At 55.9% G+C, this 27666-nt stretch overlaps 1 protein-coding gene across 1 annotated transcript in view; it reads right to left on the bottom strand.

The window, feature by feature from the left end:
* Window positions 1-27666, bottom strand: part of LOC140410329 (sodium/potassium-transporting ATPase subunit alpha-2) — a 725899-nt gene that overhangs the window by 528463 nt on the left and 169770 nt on the right. Inside the window, exon 6 of the mRNA XM_072498323.1 lies at window positions 20790-20924. Coding sequence (XP_072354424.1) covers window positions 20790-20924 — 135 coding nt within the window. The remainder of the gene's footprint in view (window positions 1-20789; window positions 20925-27666) is intronic.

The following is a 27666-nucleotide window of genomic DNA, read 5'->3' as shown; positions in this document are numbered from 1 at the left end:
CCTCTGTCGCTCTCTCTGGCGCTCCCTCTGGCGCTCTCTCTGGTGCTCCCTCTGGCGCTCTCGCTGTAGCTCTCTGGCGTTCTCTATGTCGCTCTCTCTGTCACTCTGTCTCTGTCGCTCTCTCTGTCTCTCTCGCTGTCGCTCTCGCTGTCGCTCTCTCTGGCGCTCTCTCTGGCGCTCTCTCTGGCGCTCTCTCTGGCGCTCTCTCTGTCACTCGCTCTGGTGCTCTCTCCGGCGCTCTCTATGTTGCTCTCTCTGTCACTCACTCTATCACTCGCTCTGGAGCTCTCTCTGGCGCTCTCTCTGGCGCTCTCTCTGTCACTCTGTCTCTGTCGCTCTCTCTGTCTCTCTCGCTCTCTCTGACGCTCTCGCTGTCGCTCTCTCTGGCGCTCTCTCTGTCCCTGTCGTTCTCCCCGGTGCTCTCTCTGTCACTATCACTGGCGTTCTCTCTGGCGCTCTCTCTGTCGCTCTCTCTGTCTCTGTCGCTCTCCCTGGCGCTCTCTCTGTCGCAATCTCTGTCGCTCTCTCTGTCGCTATCTCTGTCGCTCTCTCTGTCGCTCTCCCTGTCGCTCTCCCTGTCGCTCTCTGTGTCGCGCTGTCTGGTGCTCTCTCTTTCGCTCTCTCTGTCACTATCACTGGCACTCTCTCTGTCGCAATCTCTGCCGCTCTCTCTGTCGCTATCTCTGTCACTCTCTCTGTCGCTCTCTCTGGCACTCTCTCTGGCACTGTCTCTGGCACTCTCTCTGTTGCTCTCTCTGTCGCTCTCTCTGTCTCTCTCGCTCTCTCTGACGTTCTCGCTGGCGCTCTCTCTGGTACTCTCTCTGGCGCACTCGCTGTCGCTCTCTCTGGTGCTCGCTTTGTCCCTCTCTCTGTCACTCACTCTGGCACCCTCTCCGGCGCTCTCTATGTCCTCTCTCTGTCACTCACTCTATCACTCGCTCTGGCGCTCTCTCTGGTGCTCTCTCTGTCACTCTGTGTCTGTCGCTCACTCTGTCTCTCTTGCTATCTCTGACGCTCCCGCTGTCGCTCTCTTGGCGCACTCTCTGGCGCCCTCTCTGCCGCTCTCTCTGGCACTCTCTTTGTCGCTCTCTCTGTCGCTCTCTCTGAGGCTCTCTCTGTCGCTCTCTCTGTCGCTCTCTCTGGCGCTCTCTCTGTCGCTCTCTCTGGCGCTCTCTCTGGCGCTCACTCTGCGCTCTCACTGTCGCTCTCTGGCGCTCTCTGTGGTGCTCTTTCTGTCACTCTCTCTGGCGCTCTCTCTGGCGCTCTCTCTGTCACTCTATCTGTCGCTCTCTCTGTCGCGCTCTCTGTCGCTCTCTCTGAGGCTCTCTCTGGCGCTCTCTCTGTCTCTCTCTGTGGCGCTCTTTCTGTCACTCTCTCTGGCAGTCTCTGTGATGCTCTTTCTGTCACTCTCTCTGGCGCTCTCTCTAGCATTCTCTCTGGTGCACTCTCTGGCGCTCTTTCTGGCGCTCTCGCTGTCACTCTCTCTGGCGCTCTCGCTGTCGCTCTCTGGCGCTCTCTGTGGCGCTCTTTCTGTCACTCTCTCTGGCGCTCTCTCTGGCGCTCTCTCTGTCACTCTCTCTGTCGCTCTCTCGGTCGCTCTCTCTGTTGCTCACTCTGTCGCTCTCTCTGTCGCTCTCTCTGTCGCTCTCTCTGGCGCTCTCTCTGTCCCTGTCGTTCTCCCCAGTGCTCTCTCTGTCACTATCACTGGCGTTCTCTCTGGCGCTCTCTCTGTCTCTGTCGCTCTCCCTGGCGCTCTCACTGTCGCAATCTCTGTCGCTCTCTCTGTCGCTCTCCCTGTCGCTATCTCTGTCGCTCTCTCTGTCGCTCTCCCTGTCGCTCTCTGTGTCGCGCTGTCTGGTGCTCTCTCTTTCGCTCTCTCTGTCACTATCCCGGGCGCTCTCTCTGTCGCAATCTCTGCCGCTCTCTCTGTCGCTATCTCTGTCACTCTCTCAGTCGCTGTCTCTGGCACTCTCTCTGGCACTGTCTCTGGCACTCTCTCCGTTGCTCTCTCTGTCGCTCTCTCTGTCTCTCTCGCTCTCTCTGACGTTCTCGCTGTCGCTCTCTCTGGTGCTCGCTCTGTCGCTCTCTCTGTCACTCACTCTGGCACCCTCTCCGGCACTCTCTACGTCGCTCTCTCTGTCACTCACTCTATCACTCGCTCTGGCGCTCTCTCTGGTGCTCTCTCTGTGACTCTGTGTCTGTCGATCACTCTGTCTCTCTTGCTATCTCTGACGCTCCAGCTGTCGCTCTCTCTGGCGAACTCTCTGGCACCCTCTCTGCCGCTCTCTCTGGCACTCTCTTTGTCGCTCTCTCTGTCGCTCTCTCTGAGGCTCTCTCTGTCACTCTCTCTGGCGCTCTCTCTGTCACTCTCTCTGGCGCTCTCTCTGGCGCTCTCTCTGCGCTCTCACTGTCGCTCTCTGGCACTCCCTGTGGCGCTCTTTCTGTCACTCTCTCTGGCGCTCTCTCTGGCGCTCTCTCTGTCACTCTCTCTGTCGCTCTCTCTGTTGCTCACTCTGTCGCGCTCTCTGTTGCTCAATCTGAGGCTCTCTCTGGCGCTCTCTCTGGCCCTCTCTGTGGCGCTCTTTCTGTCACTCTCTCTGGCGCTCTCTCTTATGCTATCTCTGGCACTCTCGCTGTCGCTCTCTGGCACTCTCTGTGGCGCTCTTTCTGTCACTCTCTCTGTCGCTCTCTCTAGCATTCTCTCTGGTGCTCTCTCTGGCGCTCTCTCTGGCGCTCTCGCTGTCGCTCTCTCTGGCGCTCTCTCTGTCGCTCTCTGGCGCTCTCTGTGGCGCTCTTTCTGTCACTCTCTCTGGCGCTCTCTCTGTCACTCTCTCTGTCGCTCTCTCTGTCGCTCTCTCTGTTGCTCACTCTGTCGCTCTCTCTGTCGCTCTCTCTGTCGCTCTCTCTGTTACTCTCTCTGAGGCTCTCTCTGGCGCTCTTTCTGTCGCTCTCTCTGGCACTCTCTCTGTCGCTCTCTCCGGCGCTCCCTCTGGCTCTCTCTCTTATGCTCCCTCTGGCACTCTCGCTGTCGCTCTCTGGCGCTCTCTCTGGTGCCGTCTCTGTCACTCTGTGTCTGTCGCTCACTCTGTCTCTCTTGCTATCTCTGACGCTCCTGCTGTCGCTCTCTCAGGCGCACTCTCTGGCGCCCTCTCTGCCGCTCTCTCTGTCGCTCTCTCTGAAGCCCTCTCTGTTGCTCTCTCTGGCGCTCTCTCTGTCACTCTCTCTGGCACTCTCTCTGGCGCTCTCTCTGCGCTCTCACTGTCGCTCTCTGGCGCTCCCTGTGGCGCTCTTTCTGTCACTCTCTCTGGCGCTCTCTCTGGCGCTCTCTCTGTCGCTCTCTCTGTCGCTCACTCTGTCGCGCTCTCTGTCGCTCTCTCTGAGGCTCTCTCTGGCGCTCTCTCTGGCTCTCTCTGTGGCGCTCTTTCTGTCACTCTCTCTGGCACTCTCTGTGACCCTCTTTCTGTCACTCTCTCTGGCGCTCCCTCTTATGCAATCTCTGGCACTCTCGCTGTCGCTCTCTGGCACTCTCTCTGTCGCTCTCCCTGTCGCTCTCCCTGTCGCTCTCTCTGGCGTTCCCTCAGTCACTCTCTCTGGCGGTCTCTCTGGCGCTCTCGCTGTCGCTCTCTCTGGCGCTCTCGCTGTCGCTCTCTGGCGCTCTCTGTGGCGCTCTTTCTGTCACTCTCTCTGGCGCTCTCTCTGGCGCTCTCTCTGTCACTCTCTCTGTCGCTCTCTCGGTCGCTCTCTCGGTCGCTCTCTCTGTTTCTCACTCTGTCGCTGTCTCTGTCGCTCTCTCTGTCGCTCCCTCTGTCGCTCTCTCTGAGGCTCTCTCTGGCGCTCTCTCTGGCGCCCTCTCTGGCGCTCTCTCCAGCGCTCTCACTGTCGCTCTCTGGCGCTCTCTGTGGCGCTCTTTCTGTCGCTCTCTCTGGCACTCTCTCTGTCGCTCCCTCTGGCGCTCTCTCTTATGCTCTCTCTGGCACTCTCGCTGTCGCTCTCTGGCGCTCTCTCTGGTGCCGTCTCTGTCACTCTGTGTCTGTCGCTCACTCTGTCTCTCTTGCTATCTCTGACGCTCCCGCTGTCGCTCTCTCTGGCGCACTCTCTGGCGCCCTCTCTGCCACTCTCTCTGGCACTCTCTTTGTTGCTCTGTCTGTCGCTCTCTCTGAGGCTCTCTCTGTCGCTCTCTCTGGCGCTCTCTCTGTCACTCTCTCTGGCGCTCTCTCTGGCGCTCTCTCTGGCGTTCTCTGGCGCTCTTGCTGTCGCTCTCTGGTGCTCTCTCTGGCGCTCTTTCTGTCACTCTCTCTGGCACACTCTCTGGCACTGTCTCTGGCACTCTCTCTGTTGCTCTCTCTGTCGCTCTCTCTGTCTCTCTCGCTCTCTCTGACGTTCTCGCTGTCGCTCTCTCTGGTGCTCTCTCTGGCGCACTCTGTGTCGCTCTCTCTGGTGCTCGCTCTGTCGCTCTCTCTGTCACTCACTCTGGCACACTCTCCGGCGCTCTCTATGTGGCTCTCTCTGTCACTCACTCTATCACTCGCTCTGGCGCTCTCTCTTGTGCTCTCTCTGTCACTCTGTGTCTGTCGCTCACTCTGTCTCTCTTGCAATCTCTGACACTCCCGCTGTCGCTCTCTCTGGCGCACTCTCTGGCGCCCTCTCTGCCGCTCTCTCTGGCACTCTCTTTGTCGCTCTCTCTGTCGCTCTCTCTGAGGCTCTCTCTGTCGCTCTCTCTGGCGCTCTCTCTGTCACTCTCTCTGGCGCTCTCTCTGGCGCTCTCTCTGGCGCTCTTTCTGGCGCTCTCTCTGGCGCTCTCTCTGCGCTCTCACTGTCGCTCTCTGGCGCTCTCTTTCTGTCACTCTCTCTGGCGCTCTCTCTGGCGCTCTCTCTGTCGCTCTCTCTGTCGCTCACTCTGTCGCGCTCTCTGTTGCTCTCTCTGAGGCTTTCTCTGGCGCTCTCTCTGGCTCTCTCTGTGGCGCTCTTTCTGTCACTCTCTCTGGCACTCTCTGTGACGCTCTTTCTGTCACTCTCTCTGGCGCTCTCTCTAGCATTCTCTCTGGTGCTCTCTCTGTCGCTCTCTCTGGCGCTCTCGCTGTCGCTCCCTGGCGCTCTCTGTGGCGCTCTTTCTGTCACTCTCTCTGGCGCTCTCTCTGGCGCTCTCTCTGTCACTCTCTCTGTCGCTCTCTCGGTCGCTCTCTCTGTTGCTCACTCTGTCGCTCTCTCTGTCGCTCTCTCTGGCGCTCTCTCTGGCGCTCTCTCTGGCGCTCTCTCTGGCGCTCTCTCTGGCGCTCTCTCTGGCGCTCTCGCTGTCGCTCTCTGGCGCTCTCTGTGGCGCTCTTTCTGTCGCTCTCTCTGTCGCTCTCTCTGGCGCTCCCTCTGGCGCTCTCTCTTATGCTCTCTCTGGCACTCTCGCTGTCGCTCTCTGGCACTCTCTCTGGTGCCGTCTCTGTCACTCTGTGTCTGTCGCTCACTCTGTCTCTCTTGCTATCTCTGACGCTCCCGCTGTCGCTCTCTCTGGCGCACTCTCTGGCGCCCTCTCTGCCACTCTCTCTGGCACTCTCTTTGTTGCTCTCTCTGTCACTCTCTCTGAGGCTCTCTCTGTCGCTCTCTCTGGCGCTCTCTCTTTCACTCTCTCTGGCGCTCTCTCTGGCGCTCTCTCTGGCGTTCTCTGGCGCTCTTGCTGTCGCTCTCTGGCGCTCTCTGTGGCGCACTTTCTGTCACTCTCTCTGGCGCTCTCTCTGGCGCTCTCGCTGTCGCTCTCTGGCGCTCTCTGTGGCGCTCTTTCTGTCGCTCTCTCTGATGCTCTTTCTGTCGCTCTCTCTGGCATTCTCTCTGTCGCTCTCTCTGACGCTCCCTCTGGCGCTCTCTCTTATGCTCTCTCTGGCATCTCGCTGTCGCTCTCTGGCACTCTCTGTGGCGCTCTTTCTGTCACTCTCTCTGTCGCTCTCTCTAGCATTCTTTCTGGTGCTCTCTCTGGCACTCTCTCTGCCACTCTCTCTGTCACTCTCTCTGGCGCTCTCTCTGTCGCTCTCTCTGTCGCTCTCTCTGTCGCTCTCTCTGTCTCTGACACTGTCCCTGGCGCTGTCTCTGTCGTAATCTCTGGCGCTTTCTCTGTCGCTCTCTCTGGCGCACTCTCTGTCGCTGTCCCTGTCGCTCTCTTTGTCGCTCTCTCTGGTGCTCTCCGTGTCACTCGCTCTGTCACTCTCTCTTGGCTCTCTCTGCCGCTTTCTCTGGCACTCGCTCTGTCGTTCTCTCTGTCGCTCTCTCCGTCTCTGTCGCTCTCTCCGTCTCTGGCGCTCTCACTGGCGCTCACTCTGGAGCTCTCTCTGGAACTCTCTCTGTCGCTCTCTCTGTCTCTGGCGCTCTCTCTGGAGCTCTCTCTGGCGCTCTCCCTGTCTCTAGCGCTCTCTCTGGCACTCTCTCTGTCTCTGTCGCTCTCTCTGACGCTCTATCTGTCTCTGGAGCTCTCTCTGGCGCTCTCCCTGGTGCTCTCTCTGGCGCTCTCTCTGGCGCTCTCTCTGGCGCTCTCTCTGGTGCTCTCTCTGGCACTCTCTCTGGTGCTCTCTCTGTCTCTGTCGCTCTGTCGCTCTCTCTGGCACTCTCTCTGTCTCTGGCACTCTCTCTGTCACTCTCTCTGTCACAGTCGCTTTCGCTCTCTCTGGCGCTCTCTCTGTCGCTCTCTCTGGCGCTCTCTCTGTCTCTGGCGCTCTCTCTGTCGCTCTCTGTCTCTCTGGCACTCTCTCTGTCTCTGGCACTCTCTCTGGCGCTCTCTCTGGCGCTCTCTCTGGCGCTCTCTCTGTCTCTGTCGCTCTGTCGCTCTCTCTGGCGCTCTCTCTGTCTCTGGCACTCTCTCTGTCGCTCTCTCTGGCGCTCTCTCTGTCTCTGGCGCTTCCTCTGTCGCTCTCTGTGTCTCTGTCGCTCTCTCTGGCGCTCTCTCTGGCGCTCCCTCTGTCGCTCTCTCTGGCGCTCTCTGTCTCTGTCGCTCTCTCTGTCACTCTCTCTGTCGCTCTCTCTGTGTCTGGCGCTGTCTCTGGTACTCTCTCTGTCGCTCTCTCTGTCATTCTCTCTGTCACTCTCTCTGGCGCTCTCTCTGTCTCTGGCGCTCTCGCTGTCGCTCTCTCTGTCTCTGTCACTCTCTCTGGCACTCTCTCTGTCGCTCTCTCTGGCGCTCTCTCTGCCGCTCTCTCTGGCGCTCTCTCTGGCGCTCTCTCTGTCACTCCCTCTGTCTCTGTTGCTCTCCCTGGTGCTCTCTCCGTCGCAATCTCTGTTGCTCTCTCTGTCGCTCTCTCTGTCACTCTCCCTGGCGCTCTCTCTGTCGCAATCTCTGGCGCTCTCGCTGTCGCTCTCTCTGTCGCTTTCTCTGTCGCTCTCTCTGGCGCTCTCTCTGTTGCTCTACCTGGCGCACTCTCTCTGTCGCAATCTCTGTCGCTCTCTCTGCCGCTCTCTCTGGCACTCTCTCTGGTGCTCTCTCTGTCGCTCTCTCTGTTGCTCTCTGTCTCTGTCGCTCTCTCTGTGTCTCTGCCGCTCTCACAGGCGCTCACTTTGGAGCTCTCTCTGGTGCTCTCTCTGTCTCTGGTGCTCTCTCTGGCGCTCTCTCTGGCGCTCTCTCTGTCACTCTCGCTGTCACTCTCTCTGGCGCTCTCTCTGGCGCTCTCTCTGGTGCTCTCTCTGTCACTCTCGCTGTCACTCTCGCTGTCACTCTCTCTGGCGTTCTCTCTGGCGCTCTCTCTGGCGCTCTCTCTGTCGCTCTCTGGCGCTCTCTGTGGCGCTCTTTCTGTCGCTCTCTCTGGCATTCTCTCTGTCGCTCTCTCTGTGTCTGGCGCTGTCTCTGGTACTCTCTCTGTCGCTCTCTCTGTCATTCTCTCTGTCACTCTCTCTGGCGCTCTCTCTGTCTCTGGCGCTCTCGCAGTCGCTCTCTCTGTCTCTGTCACTCTCTCTGGCACTCTCTCTGTCGCTCTCTCTGGCGCTCTCTCTGCCGCTCTCTCTGGCGCTCTCTCTGGCGCTCTCTCTGTCACTCCCTCTGTCTCTGTTGCTCTCCCTGGTGCTCTCTCTGTCGCAATCTCTGTTGCTCTCTCTGTCGCTCTCTCTGTCACTCTCCCTGGCGCTCTCTCTGTCGCAATCTCTGGCGCTCTCTCTGTCGCTCTCTCTGTCGATTTCTCTGTCGCTCTCTCTGGCGCTCTCTCTGTTGCTCTACCTGGCGCACTCTCTCTGTCGCAATCTCTGTCGCTCTCTCTGCCGCTCTCTCTGGCACTCTCTCTGGTGCTCTCTCTGTCGCTCTCTCTGTTGCTCTCTGTCTCTGTCGCTCTCTCTGTGTCTCTGCCGCTCTCACAGGCGCTCACTTTAGAGCTCTCTCTGGTGCTCTCTCTGTCTCTGGTGCTCTCTCTGGCGCTCTCTCTGGCGCTCTCTCTGTCACTCTCGCTGTCACTCTCTCTGGCGCTCTCTCTGGCGCTCTCTCTGGTGCTCTCTCTGTCACTCTCGCTGTCACTCTCGCTGTCACTCTCTCTGGCGTTCTCTCTGGCGCTCTCTCTGGCGCTCTCTCTGTCGCTCTCTGGCGCTCTCTGTGGCGCTCTTTCTGTCGCTCTCTCTGGCATTCTCTCTGTCGCTCTCTCTGACGCTCCCTCTGGCGCTCTCTCTTATGCTCTCTCTGGCATCTCGCTGTCGCTCTCTGGCACTCTCTGTGGCGCTCTTTCTGTCACTCTCTCTGTCGCTCTCTCTAGCATTCTCTCTGGTGCTCTCTCTGGCACTCTCTCTGCCACTCTCTCTGCCACTCTCTCTGTCACTCTCTCTGGCGCTCTCTCTGTCGCTCTCTCTGTCGCTCTCTCTGTCGCTCTCTCTGTCTCTGACACTCTCCCTGGCGCTGTCTCTGTCGTAATCTCTGTCGCTGTCCCTGTCGCTCTCTTTGTCGCTCTCTCTGGTGCTCTCCGTGTCACTCGCTCTGTCACTCTCTCTTGGCTCTCTCTGCCGCTTTCTCTGGCACTCGCTCTGTCGTTCTCTCTGTCGCTCTCTCCGTCTCTGTCGCTCTCTCTGTCTCTGGCGCTCTCTCTGGTGCTCTCTCTGGCACTCTCCCTGTCTCTAGCGCTCTCTCTGGCACTCTCTCTGTCTCTGTCGCTCTCTCTGACGCTCTATCAGTCTCTGGCGCTCTCTCTGGCGCTCTCCCTGGTGCTCTCTCTGGCGCTCTCTCTGGCGCTCTCTCTGGTGCTCTCTCTGGCACTCTCTCTGTCACAGTCGCTTTCGCTCCCTCTGGCGCTCTCTCTGGCGCTCTCTCTGTCTCTGGCACTCTCTCTGTCACTCTCTCTGTCACAGTCGCTTTCGCTCTCTCTGGCGCTCTCTCTGTCTCTGGCGCTCTCTCTGTCGCTCTCTGTCTCTCTGGCGCTCTCTCTGGCGCTCCCTCTGTTGCTCTCTGTGTCTGTCGCTCTCTCTGTCGCTCTCTCTGTGTCTGGCACTGTCTCTGGTACTCTCTCTGGCGCTCTCTCTGTCGCTCACTCTGGCGCTCTCTCTGTCACTCCCTCCGTCTCTGTTGCTCTCCCTGATGCTCTCTCTGTCGCAATCTCTGTCGCTCTCTCTGTCGTTCTCTCTGTCGCTCTCTCTGTCGCTCTCCCTGTCGCTCTCCCTGTCGCTCTCTCTGGCGCCCTATCTGTCACTCTCCCGGGCGCTCTCTCTGTCGCAATCTTTGGCGCTCTCTCTGTCGCTTTCTCTGTCGCTCTCTCTGGTGCTCTCTCTGTCGCTCTCCCTGGCGCTCTCTCTCTGTCGCAATCTCTGTCGCTCTCTCTGCCGCTCTCTCTGGCGCTCTCTCTGTCGCTCTCCCTGTCGCTCTCCCTGTCGCTCTCTTTGGCGTTCCCTCTGTCGCTCTCTCTGGCGCTCTCTCTGTCGCTCTCCATGGCGCTCTCTCTGTCGTAATCTCTGGCGCTCTCTCTGTCGCTCTCTCTGTCGCTCTCTCTGTCGCTCTCTCTGGCGCTCTCTCTCTGTCGCAATCTCTGTCGCACTCTCTGCCGCTCTCTCTGGCACTCTCTCTGTTGCTCTCTCTGTCTCTGGCACTCTATCTGTGTCTCTGGCGCTCTCCCAGGCGCTCACTCTGGAGTTCTCTCTGGCGCTCTCTCTGGCGCTCTCTCTGTCTCTAGTGCTCTCTCTGTCTCTAGCGCTCTCGCTGTCGCTCTCTGGTGCTCTCTGTGGCTCTCTTTCTGTCGCTCTCTCTGGCACACCCTCTGTCGCTCTCTCTGGCGCTCCCTCTGGCGCTCTCTCTGGTGCTCCCTCTGGCGCTCTCGCTGTCGCTCTCTGGCGCTCTCTGTGGCGCTCTTTCTGTCACTCTCTCTGCCGCTCTCTCTGGCATTCTCTCTGGCATTCTCTCTGGCATTCTCTCTGGTGCTCTCTCTGGCGCTCTCTCTGCCGCTCTCTCTGTCACTCTCTCTGTCACTCTCTCTGGTGCTCTGTCTGGTGCTCTCCCTGGCGCTCTCTCTGGCGCTCTCTCTGTCGCTTTCTCTGTCACTATCTCCAGCGTTCTCTCTGGTGCTCTCTCTCTCGCTCTCTCTGTCTCTGACACTCTCCCTGGCGCTCTTTCTGTCGCAATCTCTGGCGCTCTCCCTGTCGCTCTCTCTGTCGCTCTCTCTGTCGCTCTCTCTTGGCTCTCTCTGCCACTCTCTCTGCCACTCTCTCTGGCACTCTCTCTGGCACTCTCTCTGGCACTCTCTCTGGCACTCTCTCTGGCACTCTCTATGTCGCTCTCTTAGTCACTCTCTCCATCTCTGTTGCTCTCTCTGTCGCTCTCTGTGTCTCTGTCGCTCTCTCTGTCTCTGGCGCTCTCACTGGCATTCACTCTGGAGCTTTCTCAGGCACTCTCTCCGCGCTCTCTATGTCGCTCTCTCTGTCTCTGGCACTCCCTCTGGTGCTTTCTCTGGCGCTCTCCCTGTCTCGAGCACTCTCTCTGACGCTGTCTCTGTCGCTCTCTCTGGTGCTCTCTCTGTCTCTGGCGCTCTCTCTATCGCTTTCTCTGTCACTATCTCCGGCGTTCTCTCTGGTGCTCTCTCTCTCGCTCTCTATGTCTCTGACACACTCCCTGGCGCTCTCTCTGTCGCAATCTCTGGCGCTCTCCCTGTCGCTCTCTCTGTCGCTCTCTCTGTCGCTCTCTCTTGGCTCTCTCTGCCACTCTCTCTGGCACTCTCTCTGGCACTCTCTCTGGCACTCTCTCTGTCGCTCTCTTAGTCGCTCTCTCCATCTCTGTCGCTCTCTCTGTCGCTCTCTGTGTCTCTGTCGCTCTCTCTGTCTCTGGCGCTCTCACTGGCATTCACTCTGGAGCTTTCTCTGGCACTCTCTCCGTGCTCTCTCTGTCGCACTCTCTGTCTCTGGCACTCCCTCTGGTGCTTTCTCTGGCGCTCTCCCTGTCTCTAGCACTCTCTCTGACGCTCTCTCTGTCTCTGTGGCTCTCTCTGGTGCTCTCTCTGTCTCTGGCGCTCTCTCTGACGCTCTCCCTGGTGCTCTCTCTGGCGCTCTCTCTGTTGCTTTCTCTGTCGCAATCTCTGGCGCTCTCTCTGGCGCTCTCTCTGTCGCTCTCCCTGTCGCTCTCTTTGTTGCTCTCCCTGGTGATCTCCCTGTCGCTCTCTCTGTCGCTTTCTCTTGGCTCTCTCTGTCGCTCTCTCTGGCACTCTCTCTGGCACTCTCTCTGGCACTCTCTCTGGCACTCTCGCTGTCGCTCGCTTAGTCGCTCTCTCCATCTCAGTCGCTCCCTCTTTCGCTCTCTGTGTCTCTTTCGCTCTCTCTGTCTCTGGCGCTCTCACTGGCGCTCACTCTGGAGCTCTCTCTGGCACTCTCTCCGCGTTCTCTCTGTCGCTCTCTCTCTCTCTGGCACTCTCTCTGGTGCTCTCTCTGGCGCTCTCTCTGGCGCTCTCTCTGTCTCTGTCGCTCTCTCTGTCTCTGGCGCTCTCTCTGGCGCTCTCCCTGGTGCTCTCTCTGGTGCTCTCTCTGGCGCTCTCTCTGGCGCTCTCTCTGGCGCTCTCTCTGGCACTCTCTCTGTCTCTGTCGCTCTGTCGCTCTCTCTGGCGCTCTCTCTGTCTCTGGCACTCTCTCTGTCGCTCTCTCTGGCGCTCTCTCTGTCTCTGGCGCTTCCTCTGTCGCTCTCTGTGTCTCTGTCGCTCTCTCTGGCGCTCTCTCTGGCGCTCCCTCTGTCGCTCTCTCTGGCGCTCTCTGTCTCTGTCGCTCTCTCTGTCACTCTCTCTGTCGCTCTCTCTGTGTCTGGCGCTGTCTCTGGTACTCTCTCTGTCGCTCTCTCTGTTATTCTCTCTGTCACTCTCTCTGGCGCTCTCTCTGTCTCTGGCGCTCTCTCTGGCGCTCTCTCTGTCGCTCTCTCTGTCTTTGTCACTCTCTCTGGCACTCTCTCAGTCGCTCTCTCTGTCACTCTCTCTGTCACTCTCTCTGGTGCTCTCTCTGTCTCTGGCGCTCTCTCTGTCGCTTTCTCTGTCACTATCTCCGGCGTTCTCTCTGGTGCTCTCTCTCTCGCTCTCTCTGTCTCTGACACACTCCCTGGCGCTCTCTCTGTCGCAATCTCTGGCGCTCTCCCTGTCGCTCTCTCTGTCGCTCTCTCTTGGCTCTCTCTGCCACTCTCTCTGGCACTCTCTCTGGCACTCTCTCTGTCGCTCTCTTAGTCGCTCTCTCCATCTCAGTCGCTCCCTCTTTCGCTCTCTGTGTCTCTTTCGCTCTCTCTGTCTCTGGCGCTCTCACTGGCGCTCACTCTGGAGCTCTCTCTGGCACTCTCTCCGCGTTCTCTCTGTCGCTCTCTCTGTCTCTGGCACTCTCTCTGGTGCTCTCTCTGGCGCTCTCCCTGTCGCTCTCTCTGTCGCTCTCTCTGTCGCTCTCTCTTGGCTCTCTCTGCCACTCTCTCTGGCACTCTCTCTGGCATGCTCTCTGGCACTCTCTCTGTCGCGCTCTTAGTCGCTCTCTCCATCTCTGTCGCTCTCTCTGTCGCTCTCTGTGTCTCTGTCGCTCTCTCTGTCTCTGGCGCTCTCACTGGCATTCACTCTGGAGCTTTCTCTGGCACTCTCTCCGTGCTCTCTCTGTCGCACTCTCTGTCTCTGGCACTCCCTCTGGTGCTTTCTCTGGCGCTCTCCCTGTCTGTAGCACTCTCTCTGACGCTCTCTCTGTCTCTGTCGCTCTCTCTGTCTCAGGCGCTCTCTCTGGCGCTCTCTCTGGCGCTCTCTCTAGCGCTCTCTCTGTCTCTGTCGCTCTCTCTGGCGCTCTCTCTGTCTCTGGCACTCTCTCTGTCGCTCTCTCTGGCGCTCTCTCTGTCTCTGGCGCTTCCTCTGTCGCTCTCTGTGTCTCTGTCGCTCTCTCTGGCGCTCTCCCTGTCGCTCTCTCTGTCGCTCTCTCTTGGCTCTCTCTGCCACTCTCTCTGTCACTCTCTCTGGCACTCTCTCTGGCACTCTCTCTGTCGCTCTCTTAGTCGCTCTCTCCATCTCTGTCGCTCTCTGTGTCTCTGTCGCTCTCTCTGTCTCTGGCGCTTTCACTGGCATTCACTCTGGAGCTTTCTCTGGCACTCTCTCCGTGCTCTCTCTGTCGCACTCTCTGTCTCTGGCACTCCCTCTGGTGCTTTCTCTGGCGCTCTCCCTGTCTCTAGCACTCTCTCTGACGCTCTCTCTGTCTCTGTCGCTCTCTCTGTCTCTGTCGCTCTCTCTGTCTCTGGCGCTCTCTCTGGCGCTCTCCCTGGTGCTCTCTCTGGCACTCTCTCTGGCGCTCTCTCTGGCGCTCTCTCTGGCGCTCTCTCTGGCGCTCTCTCTGTCAATGTCGCTCTCTCTGGCGCTCTCTCTGTCTCTGGCACTCTCTCTGTCGCTCTCTCTGGCGCTCTCTCTGTCTCTGGCGCTTCCTCTGTCGCTCTCTGTGTCTCTGTTGCTCTCTCTGGCGCTCTCTCTGGCGCTCCCTCTGTCGCTCTCTCTGGCGCTCTCTGTCTCTGTCGCTCTCTCTGTCACTCTCTCTGTCACTCTCTCTGTGTCTGGTGCTGTCTCTGGTACTCTCTCTGTCGCGCTCTCTGTCATTCTCTCTGTCACTCTCTCTGGCGCTCTCTCTGTCTCTGGCGCTCTCTCAGTCGCTCTCTCTGTCTCTGTCACTCTCTCTGGCACTCTCTCTGTCGCTCTCTCTGTCACTCTCTCTGTCACTTTCTCTGGCGCTCTCTCTGCCGCTCTCTCTGGCGCTCTCTCTGGCGCTCTCTCTGTCACTCCCTCTGTCTCTGTTGCTCTCCCTGGTGCTCTCTCTGTCGCAATCTCTGTTGCTCTCTCTGTCGCTCTCTCTGTCGCTCTCTCTGTCGTTCCCTCTGTTGCTCTCTCTGGCGTTCTCTCCGTCACTCTCCCTGGCGCTCTCTCTGTCGCAATCTCTGTCGCAATCTCTGGCGCTCTCTCTGTCGCTCTCTCTGGCCCTCTCTCTGTTGCTCTACCTGGCGTACTCTCTCTGTCGCAATCTCTGTCGCTCTCTCTGCCGCTCTCTCTGGCACTCTCTCTGGTGCTCTCTCTGTCGCTCTCTCTGTTGCTCTCTGTCTCTGTCGCTCTCTCTGTGTCTCTGCCGCTCTCACAGGCGCTCACTCTGGAGCTCTCTCTGGCGCTCTCTCTGTCTCTGGTGCTCTCTCTGGCGCTCTCTGTGGCGCTCTCTCTGTCACTCTCGCTGTCACTCTCGCTGTCACTCTCTCTGGCGCTCTCTCTGGCGCTATCTCTGGTGCTCTCTCTGTCACTCTCGCTGTCATCTCGCTGTCACTCTCGCTGTCACTCTCTCTGGCGTTCTCTCTGGCGTTCTCTCTGGCGTTCTCTCTGGCGTTCTCTCTGGCGCTCTCTCTGGCGCTCTCTCTGGCGCTCTCTCTGTCGCTCTCTCTGGCGCTCTCACTGTCTCTGGCGCTCTCTCTGTCGCTCTCTCTGTCGCTCTCTCTGTCTCTGTCACTCTCTCTGTCGCTCTCTCTGGTGCTTACTCTGTCGCTCTCTCTGTCGCTCTCTCTGTCGCTCTCTCTGTCTCTCTCTCTGTCGCTCTCTCTGGCGCTCTCTCTGTCTCTGGCGCTCTCTCTGTCGCTCTCTCTGTCGCTCTCTCTGTCTCTGTCGCTCTCTCTGGCGCACTCTCTGGCGCTCTCACTGGCGCTCCCTCTGTCGATCCCTCTGTCGCTCTCTCTGGTGCTCTCTCTGGCGCTCTCTGTCTCTGTCACTCTCTCTGTCGCTCTCTCTGTCGCTCTCTCTGTCTCTGGCGCTCTCTCTGGCACTCTCTCTGGCGCTCTCTCTGTCTCTGTCACTCTCTCTGTCACTCTCTCTGGCGCTTACTCTGTCGCTCTCTCTGTCGCTCTCTCTGTCACTCTCTCTGTCGTTCTCTCTGTCGCTCTCTGTGTCACTCTCTCTGTCACTGTCTCTGGCGCTCTCTCTGTCGCTCTCTATGTCATTCTCTCTGGCGCTCTCCCTGGCACTCTCTCTGCCACTCTCTATGTCACTCTCTCTGGTGCTCTCTCTGGTGCTCTCTCTGGTGCTCTCCCTGGCGCTCTCTCTGGTGCTCTCTCTGTTGCTCTTTCTGTCACTTTCTCTGGCGCTCTCTCTGTCGCTCTCTCTGTCTCTGACGCTCTCCCTGGCGCTCTCTCTGTCGCAATCTCTGGCGCTCTCTCTGTCGCTCTCTCTGTCGCTCTCTCTGGCGCTCCCTCTGGTGCTCTCTCTGTCTCTGGCGCTCTCTCTGTCGCTTTCTCTGTCACTATCTCCGGCGTTCTCTCTGGTGCTCTCTCTCTCGCTCTCTCTGTCTCTGACACTCTCCCTGGCGCTCTCTCTGTCGCAATCTCTGGCGCTCTCCCTGTCGCTCTCTCTGTCGCTCTCTCTTGGCTCTCTCTGCCACTCTCTCTGGCACTCTCTCTGGCACTCTCTCTGGCACTCTCTCTGGCACTCTCTCTGTCGCTCTCTTAGTCGCTCTCTCCATCTCTGTCGCTCTATCTGTCGCTCTCTGTGTCTCTGTCGCTCTCTCTGTCTCTGGCGCTCTCAGTGGCATTCACTCTGGAGCTTTCTCTGGCACTCTCTCCGTGCTCTCTCTGTCGCACTCTCTGTCTCTGGCACTCCCTCTGGTGCTTTCTCTGGCGCTCTCCCTGTCTCTAGCACTCTCTCTGACGCTCTCTCTGTCTCTGTGGCTCTCTCTGGTGCTCTCTCTGTCTCTGGCGCTCTCTCTGACGCTCTCCCTGGTGCTCTCTCTGGCGCTCACTCTGTTGCTTTCTCTGTCGCAATCTCTGGCGCTCTCTCTGGCGCTCTCTCTGTCGCTCTCCCTGTCGCTCTCTTTGTTGCTCTCCCTGGTGCTCTCCCTGTCGCTCTCTCTCTGGCTTTCTCTTGGCTCTCTCTGTCGCTCTCTCTGGCACTCTCTCTGGCACTCTCGCTGTCGCTCGCTTAGTCGCTCTCTCCATCTCAGTCGCTCCCTCTTTCGCTCTCTGTGTCTCTTTCGCTCTCTCTGTCTCTGGCGCTCTCACTGGCGCTCACTCTGGAGCTCTCTCTGGCACTCTCTCCGCGTTCTCTCTGTCGCTCTCTCTGTCTCTGGCACTCTCTCTGGTGCTCTCTCTGGCGCTCTCCCTGTCGCTCTCTCTGTCGCTCTCTCTTGGCTCTCTCTGCCACTCTCTCTGGCACTCTCTCTGGCACTCTCTCTGGCACTCTCTCTGTCGCTCTCTTAGTCACTCTCTCCATCTCTGTCGCTCTCTCTGTCGCTCTCTGTGTCTCTGTCGCTCTCTCTGTCTCTGGCGCTTTCACTGGCATTCACTCTGGAGCTTTCTCTGGCGCTCTCTCCGTGCTCTCTCTGTCGCACTCTCTGTCTCTGGCACTCCCTCTGGTGCTTTCTCTGGCGCTCTCCCTGTCTCTAGCACTCTCTCTGACGCTCTCTCTGTCTCTGTCGCTCTCTCTGTCTCTGGCGCTCTCTCTGGCGCTCTCCCTGGTGCTCTCTCTGGCACTCTCTCTGGCGCTCTCTCTGGCGCTCTCTCTGGCGCTCTCTCTGGCGCTCTCTCTGTCAATGTCGCTCTCTCTGGCGCTCTCTCTGTCTCTGGCACTCTCTCTGTCGCTCTCTCTGGCGCTCTCTCTGTCTCTGGCGCTTCCTCTGTCGCTCTCTGTGTCTCTGTTGCTCTCTCTGGCGCTCTCTCTGGCGCTCCCTCTGTCGCTCTCTCTGGCGCTCTCTGTCTCTGTCGCTCTCTCTGTCACTCTCTCTGTCACTCTCTCTGTGTCTGGTGCTGTCTCTGGTACTCTCTCTGTCGCTCTCTCTGTCATTCTCTCTGTCACTCTCTCTGGCGCTCTCTCTGTCTCTGGCGCTCTCTCAGTCGCTCTCTCTGTCTCTGTCACTCTCTCTGGCACTCTCTCTGTCACTCTCTCTGTCACTTTCTCTGGCGCTCTCTCTGCCGCTCTCTCTGGCGCTCTCTCTGGCGCTCTCTCTGTCACTCCCTCTGTCTCTGTTGCTCTCCCTGGTGCTCTCTCTGTCGCAATCTCTGTTGCTCTCTCTGTCGCTCTCTCTGTCGCTCTCTCTGTCGTTCCCTCTGTTGCTCTCTCTGGCGTTCTCTCCGTCACTCTCCCTGGCGCTCTCTCTGTCGCAATCTCTGTCGCAATCTCTGGCGCTCTCTCTGTCGCTCTCTCTGGCCCTCTCTCTGTTGCTCTACCTGGCGTACTCTCTCTGTCGCAATCTCTGTCGCAATCTCTGTCGCAATCTCTGTCGCTCTCTCTGCCGCTCTCTCTGGCACTCTCTCTGGTGCTCTCTCTGTCGCTCTCTCTGTTGCTCTCTGTCTCTGTCGCTCTCTCTGTGTCTCTGCCGCTCTCACAGGCGCTCACTCTGGAGCTCTCTCTGGCGCTCTCTCTGTCTCTGGTGCTCTCTCTGGTGCTCTCTGTGGCGCTCTCTCTGTCACTCTCGCTGTCACTCTCGCTGTCACTCTCTCTGGCGCTCTCTCTGGCGCTATCTCTGGTGCTCTCTCTGTCACTCTCGCTGTCATCTCGCTGTCACTCTCGCTGTCACTCTCTCTGGCGTTCTCTCTGGCGTTCTCTCTGGCGTTCTCTCTGGCGCTCTCTCTGGCGCTCTCTCTGGCGCTCTCTCTGTCGCTCTCTCTGGCGCTCTCACTGTCTCTGGCGCTCTCTCTGTCGCTCTCTCTGTCGCTCTCTCTGTCGCTCTCTCTGTCTCTCTCTCTGTCGCTCTCTCTGGCGCTCTCTCTGTCTCTGGCGCTCTCTCTGTCGCTCTCTCTGTCGCTCTCTCTGTCTCTGTCGCTCTCTCTGGCGCACTCTCTGGCGCTCTCACTGGCGCTCCCTCTGTCGATCCCTCTGTCGCTCTCTCTGGTGCTCTCTCTGGCGCTCTCTGTCTCTGTCACTCTCTCTGTCGCTCTCTCTGTCGCTCTCTCTGTCTCTGGTGCTCTCTCTGGTGCTCTCTGTGGCGCTCTCTCTGTCACTCTCGCTGTCACTCTCGCTGTCACTCTCTCTGGCGCTCTCTCTGGCGCTATCTCTGGTGCTCTCTCTGTCACTCTCGCTGTCATCTCGCTGTCACTCTCGCTGTCACTCTCTCTGGCGTTCTCTCTGGCGTTCTCTCTGGCGCTCTCTCTGGCGCTCTCTCTGGCGCTCTCTCTGTCGCTCTCTCTGGCGCTCTCACTGTCTCTGGCGCTCTCTCTGTCGCTCTCTCTGTCGCTCTCTCTGTCTCTGTCACTCTCTCTGTCACTCTCTCTGTCGCTCTCTCTGGTGCTTACTCTGTCGCTCTCTCTGTCGCTCTCTCTGTCGCTCTCTCTGTCTCTCTCTCTGTCGCTCTCTCTGGCGCTCTCTCTGTCTCTGGCGCTCTCTCTGTCGCTCTCTCTGTCGCTCTCTCTGTCTCTGTCGCTCTCTCTGGCGCACTCTCTGGCGCTCTCACTGGCGCTCCCTCTGTCGATCCCTCTGTCGCTCTCTCTGGTGCTCTCTCTGGCGCTCTCTGTCTCTGTCACTCTCTCTGTCGCTCTCTCTGTCGCTCTCTCTGTCTCTGGCGCTCTCTCTGGCACTCTCTCTGGCGCTCTCTCTGTCTCTGTCACTCTCTCTGTCACTCTCTCTGGCGCTTACTCTGTCGCTCTCTCTGTCGCTCTCTCTGTCACTCTCTCTGTCGTTCTCTCTGTCGCTCTCTGTGTCACTCTCTCTGTCACTGTCTCTGGCGCTCTCTCTGTCGCTCTCTATGTCATTCTCTCTGGCGCTCTCCCTGGCACTCTCTCTGCCACTCTCTATGTCACTCTCTCTGGTGCTCTCTCTGGTGCTCTCTCTGGTGCTCTCCCTGGCGCTCTCTCTGGTGCTCTCTCTGTTGCTCTTTCTGTCACTTTCTCTGGCGCTCTCTCTGTCGCTCTCTCTGTCTCTGACGCTCTCCCTGGCGCTCTCTCTGTCGCAATCTCTGGCGCTCCCTCTGTCGCTCTCTCTGTCGCTCTCTCTAGCGCTCCCTCTGGTGCTCTCTCTGGCGTTCTCTCTGGTGCTCTCTCTGTCTCTGTCGCTCTGTCGTTCTCTCTGTCGCTCTCTCTGTCGCTCTCTCTCTCTGGCGCTCTCTCTGTCGCTTTCTCTGGCGCTCTCTCTGTCTCTGGCGCTCTCTCAGTCTCTGGCGCTCTCTCTGTCGCTCTCTATGTCTCTGGCGCTCTCTCTGGCGCTCTCTCTGGTGCTCCCTCTGTCGCTCTCTCTGGCGCTCTCTCTGGCGCTCTCTGTCTCTGTCGCTCCTCTGTCGCGCTCTCTGTGTCTGGCGCTGTCTCTGGTGCTCTCCCTGTCGCTCTCTCTGTCGCTCTCTCTTGGCTCTCTCTGTCGCAATCTCTGCCGCTCTCTCTGTCGCTCACCCTGTCGCTCTCTCTGGCGCTCTGTCTGTCGCTCTCTCTGTTGCTCTCCCTGTCGCTCTCCCTGTCGCTCTCTCTGGCGTTCCCTCTGCCGCTCGCTCTGGCGCTCTCACTGTCGCTCTCCCTGGCGCTCTCTATGTCGTAATCACTGGTGCTCTCTCTGTCGCTCTCTCTGTCGCTCTTTCTGGTGCTCTCTCTGTCGCTCTCCCTGGTGCTCTCTCTCTGTCGCAATCTCTGTCGCTCTCTCTGCCGCTCTCTCTGGCACTCTCTCTGTGTTGCTCGCTCTGTCTCTGTTGCTCTCTCTGTGTCTCTGGTGCTCTCTCTGGCGCTCTCTCTGTCACTCTCGCTGTCACTCTCTCTGGCGCTCTCCCTGGTGTTCTCTCTGGCGCTCTCTCTGGCGCTCTCTCTGTCATTCTCTCTGGCGCTCTCTCTGGCGCTCTCTCTGGCGCTCTCCCTGGCGCTCTCCCTGGCGCTCTCTCTGGCACTCTCTCTGGCGCTCTCTCTGTCACTCTCGCTGTCACTCTCTCTGGCGCTCTCCCTGGTGTTCTGTCTGGCGCTCTCTCTGTCATTCTCGCTGTCACTCTCTCTGGCGCTCTCCCTGGTGTTTTCTCTGGCGCTCTCTCTGTCACTCTCGCTGTCACGCTTCCTGGTGTTCTCTCTGGCGCTCTCTCTGGCGATCTCTCTGGCGTTCTCTCCGACGCTCTCTCTGGCGCTCTCTCTGGCGTTCTCTCTGGCGCTCTCTCTGGCGCTCTCTCTGGCGCTCTCTCTGTCACTCTCGCTGTCACGCTTCCTGGTGTTCTCTCTGGCGCTCTCTCTGGCGATCTCTCTGGCGTTCTCTCCGACGCTCTCTCTGGCGCTCTCTCTGGCGCTCTCTCTGGCGCTCTCTCTGGCGCTCTCTCTGTCACTCTCGCTGTCACGCTTCCTGGTGTTCTCTCTGGCGCTCTCTCTGGCGATCTCTCTGGCGTTCTCTCCGACGCTCTCTCTGGCGCTCTCTCTGGCGCTCTCTCTGGCGCTCTCTCTGGCGCTCTCTCTGGCGCTCTCTCTGTCTCACCTTGCAGCCATGGGATGAGATGATGCGGAGGTCAGCAGGAATACGGTCTCCCCCTTTCACCTCCACCAGGTCCCCAGTCACCACCTGCTCGGCATTAATTTGAATTTTCTCTCCTTCACGAATCACCAGGGCTTGCTGTGGACAGGGTGCAGGTAGAGAGATAGGGGAGAGAGAGGGAGAGAGATGGGGTGGGGTCAATAGAGAGAGTAATAGGGTTGAGGGAGAGATAATAAGGACAGAGAAAGTGAGAGAGATAGGAGAGAGAGAAATACAGGAGAGAGAGAGATGGGGAGAGACAGAGAGATAGTAGCGAGAAAGAGAAATAGCGGAGAGAGATATAGAAGAGAGAGATAGAAAAGATAGAGAGATTGGGCGGAGAGAGAGAGAGATAGTGAGAGAAAGAGATAGTGAGAGAGAGATATGGAGGGGAGAGCGAGAGAGATAGGGGAAGAGAGAGAGAGATAGGGAGAGAGAGAGAGATGGAGGAGAGAGAGAGAGATAGGGGGAGAGAGAGATTGGGGAAGAGAGAGAGAGATAGGTGGAGAGAGAGAGAGAGATAGGGGGAGAGAGTGATTGGGGAAGTGAGAGAGAGATAGGTGGAGAGAGAGAGAGATAGGGGGAGAGAGCGATTGGGGAAGAGAGAGAGAGATAGGTGGAGAGAGAGAGAGATAGGGGGAGAGAGAGAGAAAGATAGGGGACGAGAGAGAGATAGGGGAGAGAGAGAGAGAGATAGGGGAGAGAGAGATAGGTGAAAGACGGAGGGAGAAAGAATTTTTTTGGGGGGGGGAGAGAATTTGGGAGAGACAGAGGTGGGGAAAGAGTTAAGGGAGAGAGAGAGAGACATGTGAAAGAGTGATATAGCAATAGCGTACGGTGCAGAAAAGGCTCTTTGGCCTGCTGAGTCTGCACTGACAATAACTGCCCTAATCTCGCACTAATCCACTTACCAGCACGTATCCCATATCCTTGTTTCTTGAGTGTTTTGCTTGCTCGTCCAAGTGCTTTTTAAAAGTTATCATATCATATCATAGAATTTACAGTGCAGAATCGAGTCTGCACTGGCTCCTGGAAACAGCACCCTTCTTAAGCCCACAGCTCCACACTATCCCTGTAACCCAGCCCCACCTGACCTTATTTGGTCACTGAGGGCAATTTAGCACGGCCAATCTACCTAACCTGCACATCTTTGGACTGTAGGCAGAAACCGGAGCACCCGGAGGAAACCCACGCAGACACAGGGTGAACGTGCAGACTCCACACAGACTGTGACCCAGCGGGGAATAGAACCTGGGCCCCTGGAGCTATGAAGCAACTGTGCTATCCACTGTGCCACCGTGCCACCCAGGTTGTGAGGTTTCCAGCCTCCACTACCTTCCCAGGCTGTGCATTCTAGATTCTCAGATTCTCACCACCCTCGGAGCAAAACCTGTTTTTCCCAAATCCCCTTGGAATCTCCTGCCCCTCACCTAAATCTATGCCCCCTTGTGACTGACCCCTCAACCGAGGGGAACAGCTGCTTCCTATTACCCGTTGCAAACCCCTCAATCATACCCCCTCTCAAACGTCTCTGCTGCAATGATAACAATCCAAGTCTATCCAGTCTCTCCTTATAGCTCACATGCTCCATCCCAGGCAACATCCTGGTGAATCTCCACTGTACCCCCTCCAGTGGATTCATCTCCTTCCTATAGTGAGGTGACCAGAACTGCACACTGTCCTGTGAGAGTACCTTTAAGAAATGGGTGTTTAAGAAATGGGTGTTTATAAAAATAGCTGTAGTGGATGTACCTTTAAGAAATGGGTGTTTATCAGTGATGTCAGAGAGTGGGTGGAGCTGGGCTGTCTGTCTATTTTACTTTTGCTTTAGGCTCTTTGCTACAGAGTGTATTTTAGTTTTGTTTCAGACTTGGAGCCGCCTCCAGCAAGACAAGGTGTGATTCTGATTTCTTTCTGTATGAAAGGAATGTCTTCAGATCACTTGATAATTTAACAGTGATAACTTCTCTCAGTAGAGAATTTAAACCTGATCTCGGTGTTAAAAAGGGTCTTTTGTCTTATGGATGTTAATAAGGAAAGATTAAGGTTTACTTATAGAGTATTGTATCTGTGGGGAGGATTGGTGTTGATAGTTGTTAAGATGTTTACTGTGGGTTTATAAAGTGTCAACTGGTTTGATAAATAAACATTGTTTTAATTTAAAAGTACTGTGGCTCTCTGGTGCATCACACCTGTAAGGTAGGCCCATGTGCTCCCCATAAACACAATCTATTAAAAGTCGTGGGTCAGGTGAACTCCATGATTCACTTTGGGGTTCTCTAAACCCTGGCCCATAACAACACAGTACTCCAGCAGTGGTCTAACCAATGTTCTGCACAGCACCATTATAATGTCCTTGTCCTTATTTTCTATGCCATGACTGATAAAGGCAAGTAAGCCACATTCCTTCTTAACTACCCTATTCACCTGTTCTGCCGTCTTCAGGGATCTGTAAACAAGCATCCCAAGATCCCTCTGTTTCTCTGAGCTTCCTAGTGTCCTGCCATTCATTACATAGAACACAGAGCATAGAACTGTACATCACAGAACAGGCCCTTCGGCCCACGATGTTGTGCCGAACTAGTCTGAAACTAAGATCAAATCAACCTACTCCCAATCATTCCAGTGCACTCCAGGTGCCTATCCAATAACCGCTTGGACGTTCCTAAAGTGTCCGACTCCACTACCATAGCTGGGAGTGCGTTCCACACCCCAACCACTCTCTGAGTAAAGAACCTACCCCTGACTTCCCTCCTATATCTTCCACCAAGAACCTTATAGTTATGCCCCCTTGTAACAGCTACATCCATCCGAGGAAAAAGTCGCTGAACGTCCACTCTATCTATCCCCCCTCATTATCTTATACACCTCAATTAAGTCACCTCTCATCTTCCTGCGCTCCAAAGAGAAAAGCCCTAGCTCCCTCAACCTTTCCTCATAAGACCTGCCCTCCAATCCAGGCAGCATCCTGGTAAATCTCCTTTGCACCCTTTCCAATGCTTCTACACCCTTCCTATAGTGAGGTGACCAGAACTGCACACAATACTCCAAATGTGGTCTAACCAAGGTCCTGTACAGTTGCAGCATAACCTCACGGCTCTTAAACTCAATCCACCTGTTAATAAAATACTAACACACATGGCTCCATCCACTTGGGTGGCAACTTTCAGAGATCTGTGGACAAGAATTCCAAGATCTCTCTGCTCCTCCACATTCCTCAGAGCCCTGCCGTTGACCCTGTAATCCACATTCAAATTTGTCCGACCAAAATGAATCACCTCACACTTATCAGGGTTAAACTCCATCTGCCACTTTTCAGCCCAGCTCTGCATCCTATCAATGTCTGTTTGCAGCCGACACCAGCCCTCCACATTATCCACTACTCCACCAATCTTGGTGTCATCAGCAAATTTACTGCCCCACCCTTCAGCCCCCTCCTCCAAGTCATTGATAAAAATCACAAATAGCAGAGGACCCAGCACTGATCCCTGTGGTACACCGCTGGCGACTGGGCTCCAGGATGAAAATTTACCATCTACCACCACCTTCTGTCTTCTATGTAATAGCCAGTTACTGATCCAATTGGCCAAATTTCCCTCCATGCCATGCCTCCTTACTTTCTGCATGAGCCGACCATGGGGCACCTTATCAAACGCCTTACTAAAATCCATGTATACGACATGAACTGCTCTACCTTCATCTACACACTTAGTTACCTCCTCAAAGAATCAATAAAACTCATGGGGCAAGACTTACCCCTCACATATCCGTGCTGACTATCCTGGACTAAGCTGTATCTTTCCAAATGATCATAAATCCTATCCCTCAGGACCCTTTCCAATAATTTACCTATGACCGAAGTGAGACTAACCGGCCTATAATTCCCAGGGTTATACCTATTCCCTTTCTTGAACAAGGGGACAACATTCGCCTCTCTCCAGTCTTCTGGCATCATTCCTGTAGACAGTGAGGACATAAAGATCAAAGCCAAAGGCTCTGCAATCTCATCCCTCGCCTCCCAAAGAATCCTAGGATATATCCCATCAGGCACAGGGGGACGTATCTATCCTCAGGCTTCTCAAATTTTCTAACACATCGTCCTTCTGAATATCTACCTCCTCCAGCCTACCAGCCTGTATCGCACTATCCTCCTCAATAACATGGCCCCTCTCCTTTGTGAACACTGAAGAAAAGTATTCATTTAGGGCCTCTCCTGTATCTTCAGACTCCATGCACACATTCCCACTACTGTCCTTGACCGGCCCTAACTTCACCTTGGTCATTCTTGTATTCCTCACATAAGTATAAAAAGCCTTGAGGTTTTTCTTGATCCGACCCGCCAAGGACTTCTCATGTCCCCTCCTAGCTCTCCTAAGCCCTTTCTTGAGCTCCTTCCCAGCTGTCTTGTATCCCTCAAGAAAACAAACTGAACCTTGTTTTCTCATCCTTACATCAGCCCCCTTCTTCCTCTTGACAAGACATTCAACCTCTTTTGTAAACCATAGTTCCCTCACTCGACCATTTCCTCCCTGCCTGACAGGGACATACATATCAAGGACACGCAGTATTTGCTCCTTGAACATGCTCCACATCTCATTGGTGCCTATCCCTGACAGTTCCTATTTCCATCTTATGCTCCCCAATTCTTGCCTAATAGCATCGTAATTACTCTTCCCCCAATTATAAACCTTTCCCTGCCGTATGTTCCTATCCCTCTCCATTGATACAGTGAAAGTCACCGAATTGTGGTCACTATCTCCAAAGTGCTCGACCACAACCAAATCGAACACTTGGCCCGGTTCATTCCCCAGTACCAAATCCAATGTGGCCCCGACTCTTGTCGGTCTATCCACATATTGTGTCAGGAAACCCTCCTGCACACACTGGATAAAACAGCCCCATCCAAACTATTCAAACTATAGTGGTTCCAATCAATATTTGGAAAGATAAAGTCACCCATGACAGCTACCCTGTGACTACCGCACAGAAGGTAAGTAAGTGATTTTTACTCATTTTTACTTTTATACCTTTTTCAAATTGTGTGTGTCGGGGGGAAACTGAAGTGACATCACAGAAAAGCTGTGACCTGAGTGGCTGGTTGGGAATCTACACTAAATTAAAAAAATTAAGCATTGGTAACTAATTAAACATAATTACTTAATTATAATTTAGAGGGGTATCTAAGTCAGAGATCGGAGAGTACTATATTTAGCTTTCGCATTTATATTAGAAATCTAGTGCTAGGAAACAGATAGTTAACAGTAACTTTTTTAAAAAAAATTTAAAATATAACATTTTAAAAAAACTTTTAATTTTAATTAATTGACGCAATGTCAGTTAGAGGGGTGCAGTGCTCTGACTGCGAGATGTGGCAGGTCTGGGAGGCTTCCAGCATCCCGGATGGCTTCATCTGCAGAAAGTGCACCCAACTGGAGCTCCTCACAGACCGCATGGTTCGGTTGGAGCAGCAATTGGATGCACTTAGGAGCATGCAGGTGGCGGAAAGTGTCATAGATCGCAGTTATATAAATGTGGTCACACCCAAGGTGCAGGCAGAGAAATGGGTGACCACCAGAAAGGGCAGGCAGTCAGTGCAGGAATCCCCTGTGGTTGTCCCCCTCTTGAACAGGTATACCCCTTTGGATACTGTCAGGGGGGATAGCCTATCAGGGGAAAACAACAGCAGCAGCCAGAGCAGTGGCACCACGGCTGGCTCTGATGTTCAGAAGGGAGGGTCAAAGCGCAGAAGAGCAATAGTAATAGGGGACTCTATAGTCAGGGGCACAGATAGGCGCTTCTGTGGATGTGAAAGAGACTCCAGGATGGTATGTTGCCTCCCTGGTGCCAGGGTCCAGGATGTCTCCGAACGGGTAGAGGGCATCCTGAAGGGGGAGGGCAAACAGGCAGAGGTCGTTGTACATATTGGTACTAACGACATAGGCAGGAAGGGGCATGAGGTCCTGCAGCAGGAGTTCTGGGAGCTAGGCAGAAAGTTAAAAGATAGGACCTCTAGGGTTGTAATCTCGGGATTACTCCCTGTGCCACGTGCCAGTGAGGCTAGAAATAGGAAGATAGAGCAGCTAAACATGTGGCTAAACAGCTGGTGTAGGAGGGAGGGTTTCCGTTATCTGGACCACTGGGAGCTCTTCCGGGGCAGGTGTAACCTATATAAGAAGAACGGGTTGCATCCAAACTGGAGAGGCATAAATATCCTGGCCGCGAGGTTTGCTAGTGTCACACGGGAGGGTTTAAACTAGTATGGCAGGGGGGTGGGCACGGGAGCAATAGGTCAGAAGGTGAGAGCATTGAGGGAGAACTAGGGAATAGGGACAGTGGGGCTCTGAGGCAGAGCAGACAGGGAGAAGTTGCTGAACACAGCGGGTCTGGTGGCCTGAAGTGCATATGTTTTAATGCAAGAAGTATTACGGGTAAGGCAGATGAACTTAGAGCTTGGATTAGTACTTGGAACTATGATGTTGTTGCCATTACAGAGACCTGGTTGAGGGAAGGGCAGGATTGGCAGCTAAACGTTCCAGGATTTAGATGTTTCAGGCGGGATAGAGGGGGATGTAAAAGGAGTGGCGGAGTTGCACTACTGGTTAGGGAGAATATCACAGCTGTACTATGGGAGGACACCTCAGAGGGCAGTGAGGCTATATGGGTAGAGATCAGGAATAAGAAAGGTGCAGTCACAATGTTGGGGGTTTACTACAGGCCTCCCAACAGCCAGCGGGAGATAGAGGAGCAGATAGGTAGACAGATTTTGGAAAAGAGTAAAAACAACAGGGTTGTGGTGATGGGAGACTTCAACTTCCCCAATATTGACTGGGACTCACTTAGT

Source organism: Scyliorhinus torazame, chromosome 4 (assembly GCF_047496885.1).
Source record: "Scyliorhinus torazame isolate Kashiwa2021f chromosome 4, sScyTor2.1, whole genome shotgun sequence".
NCBI classification, from domain to species: Eukaryota; Metazoa; Chordata; class Chondrichthyes; order Carcharhiniformes; family Scyliorhinidae; genus Scyliorhinus; species Scyliorhinus torazame.
Note: the sequence above shows the minus strand (reverse complement) of the source record. Positions and strands in the feature narration are given on the sequence as shown.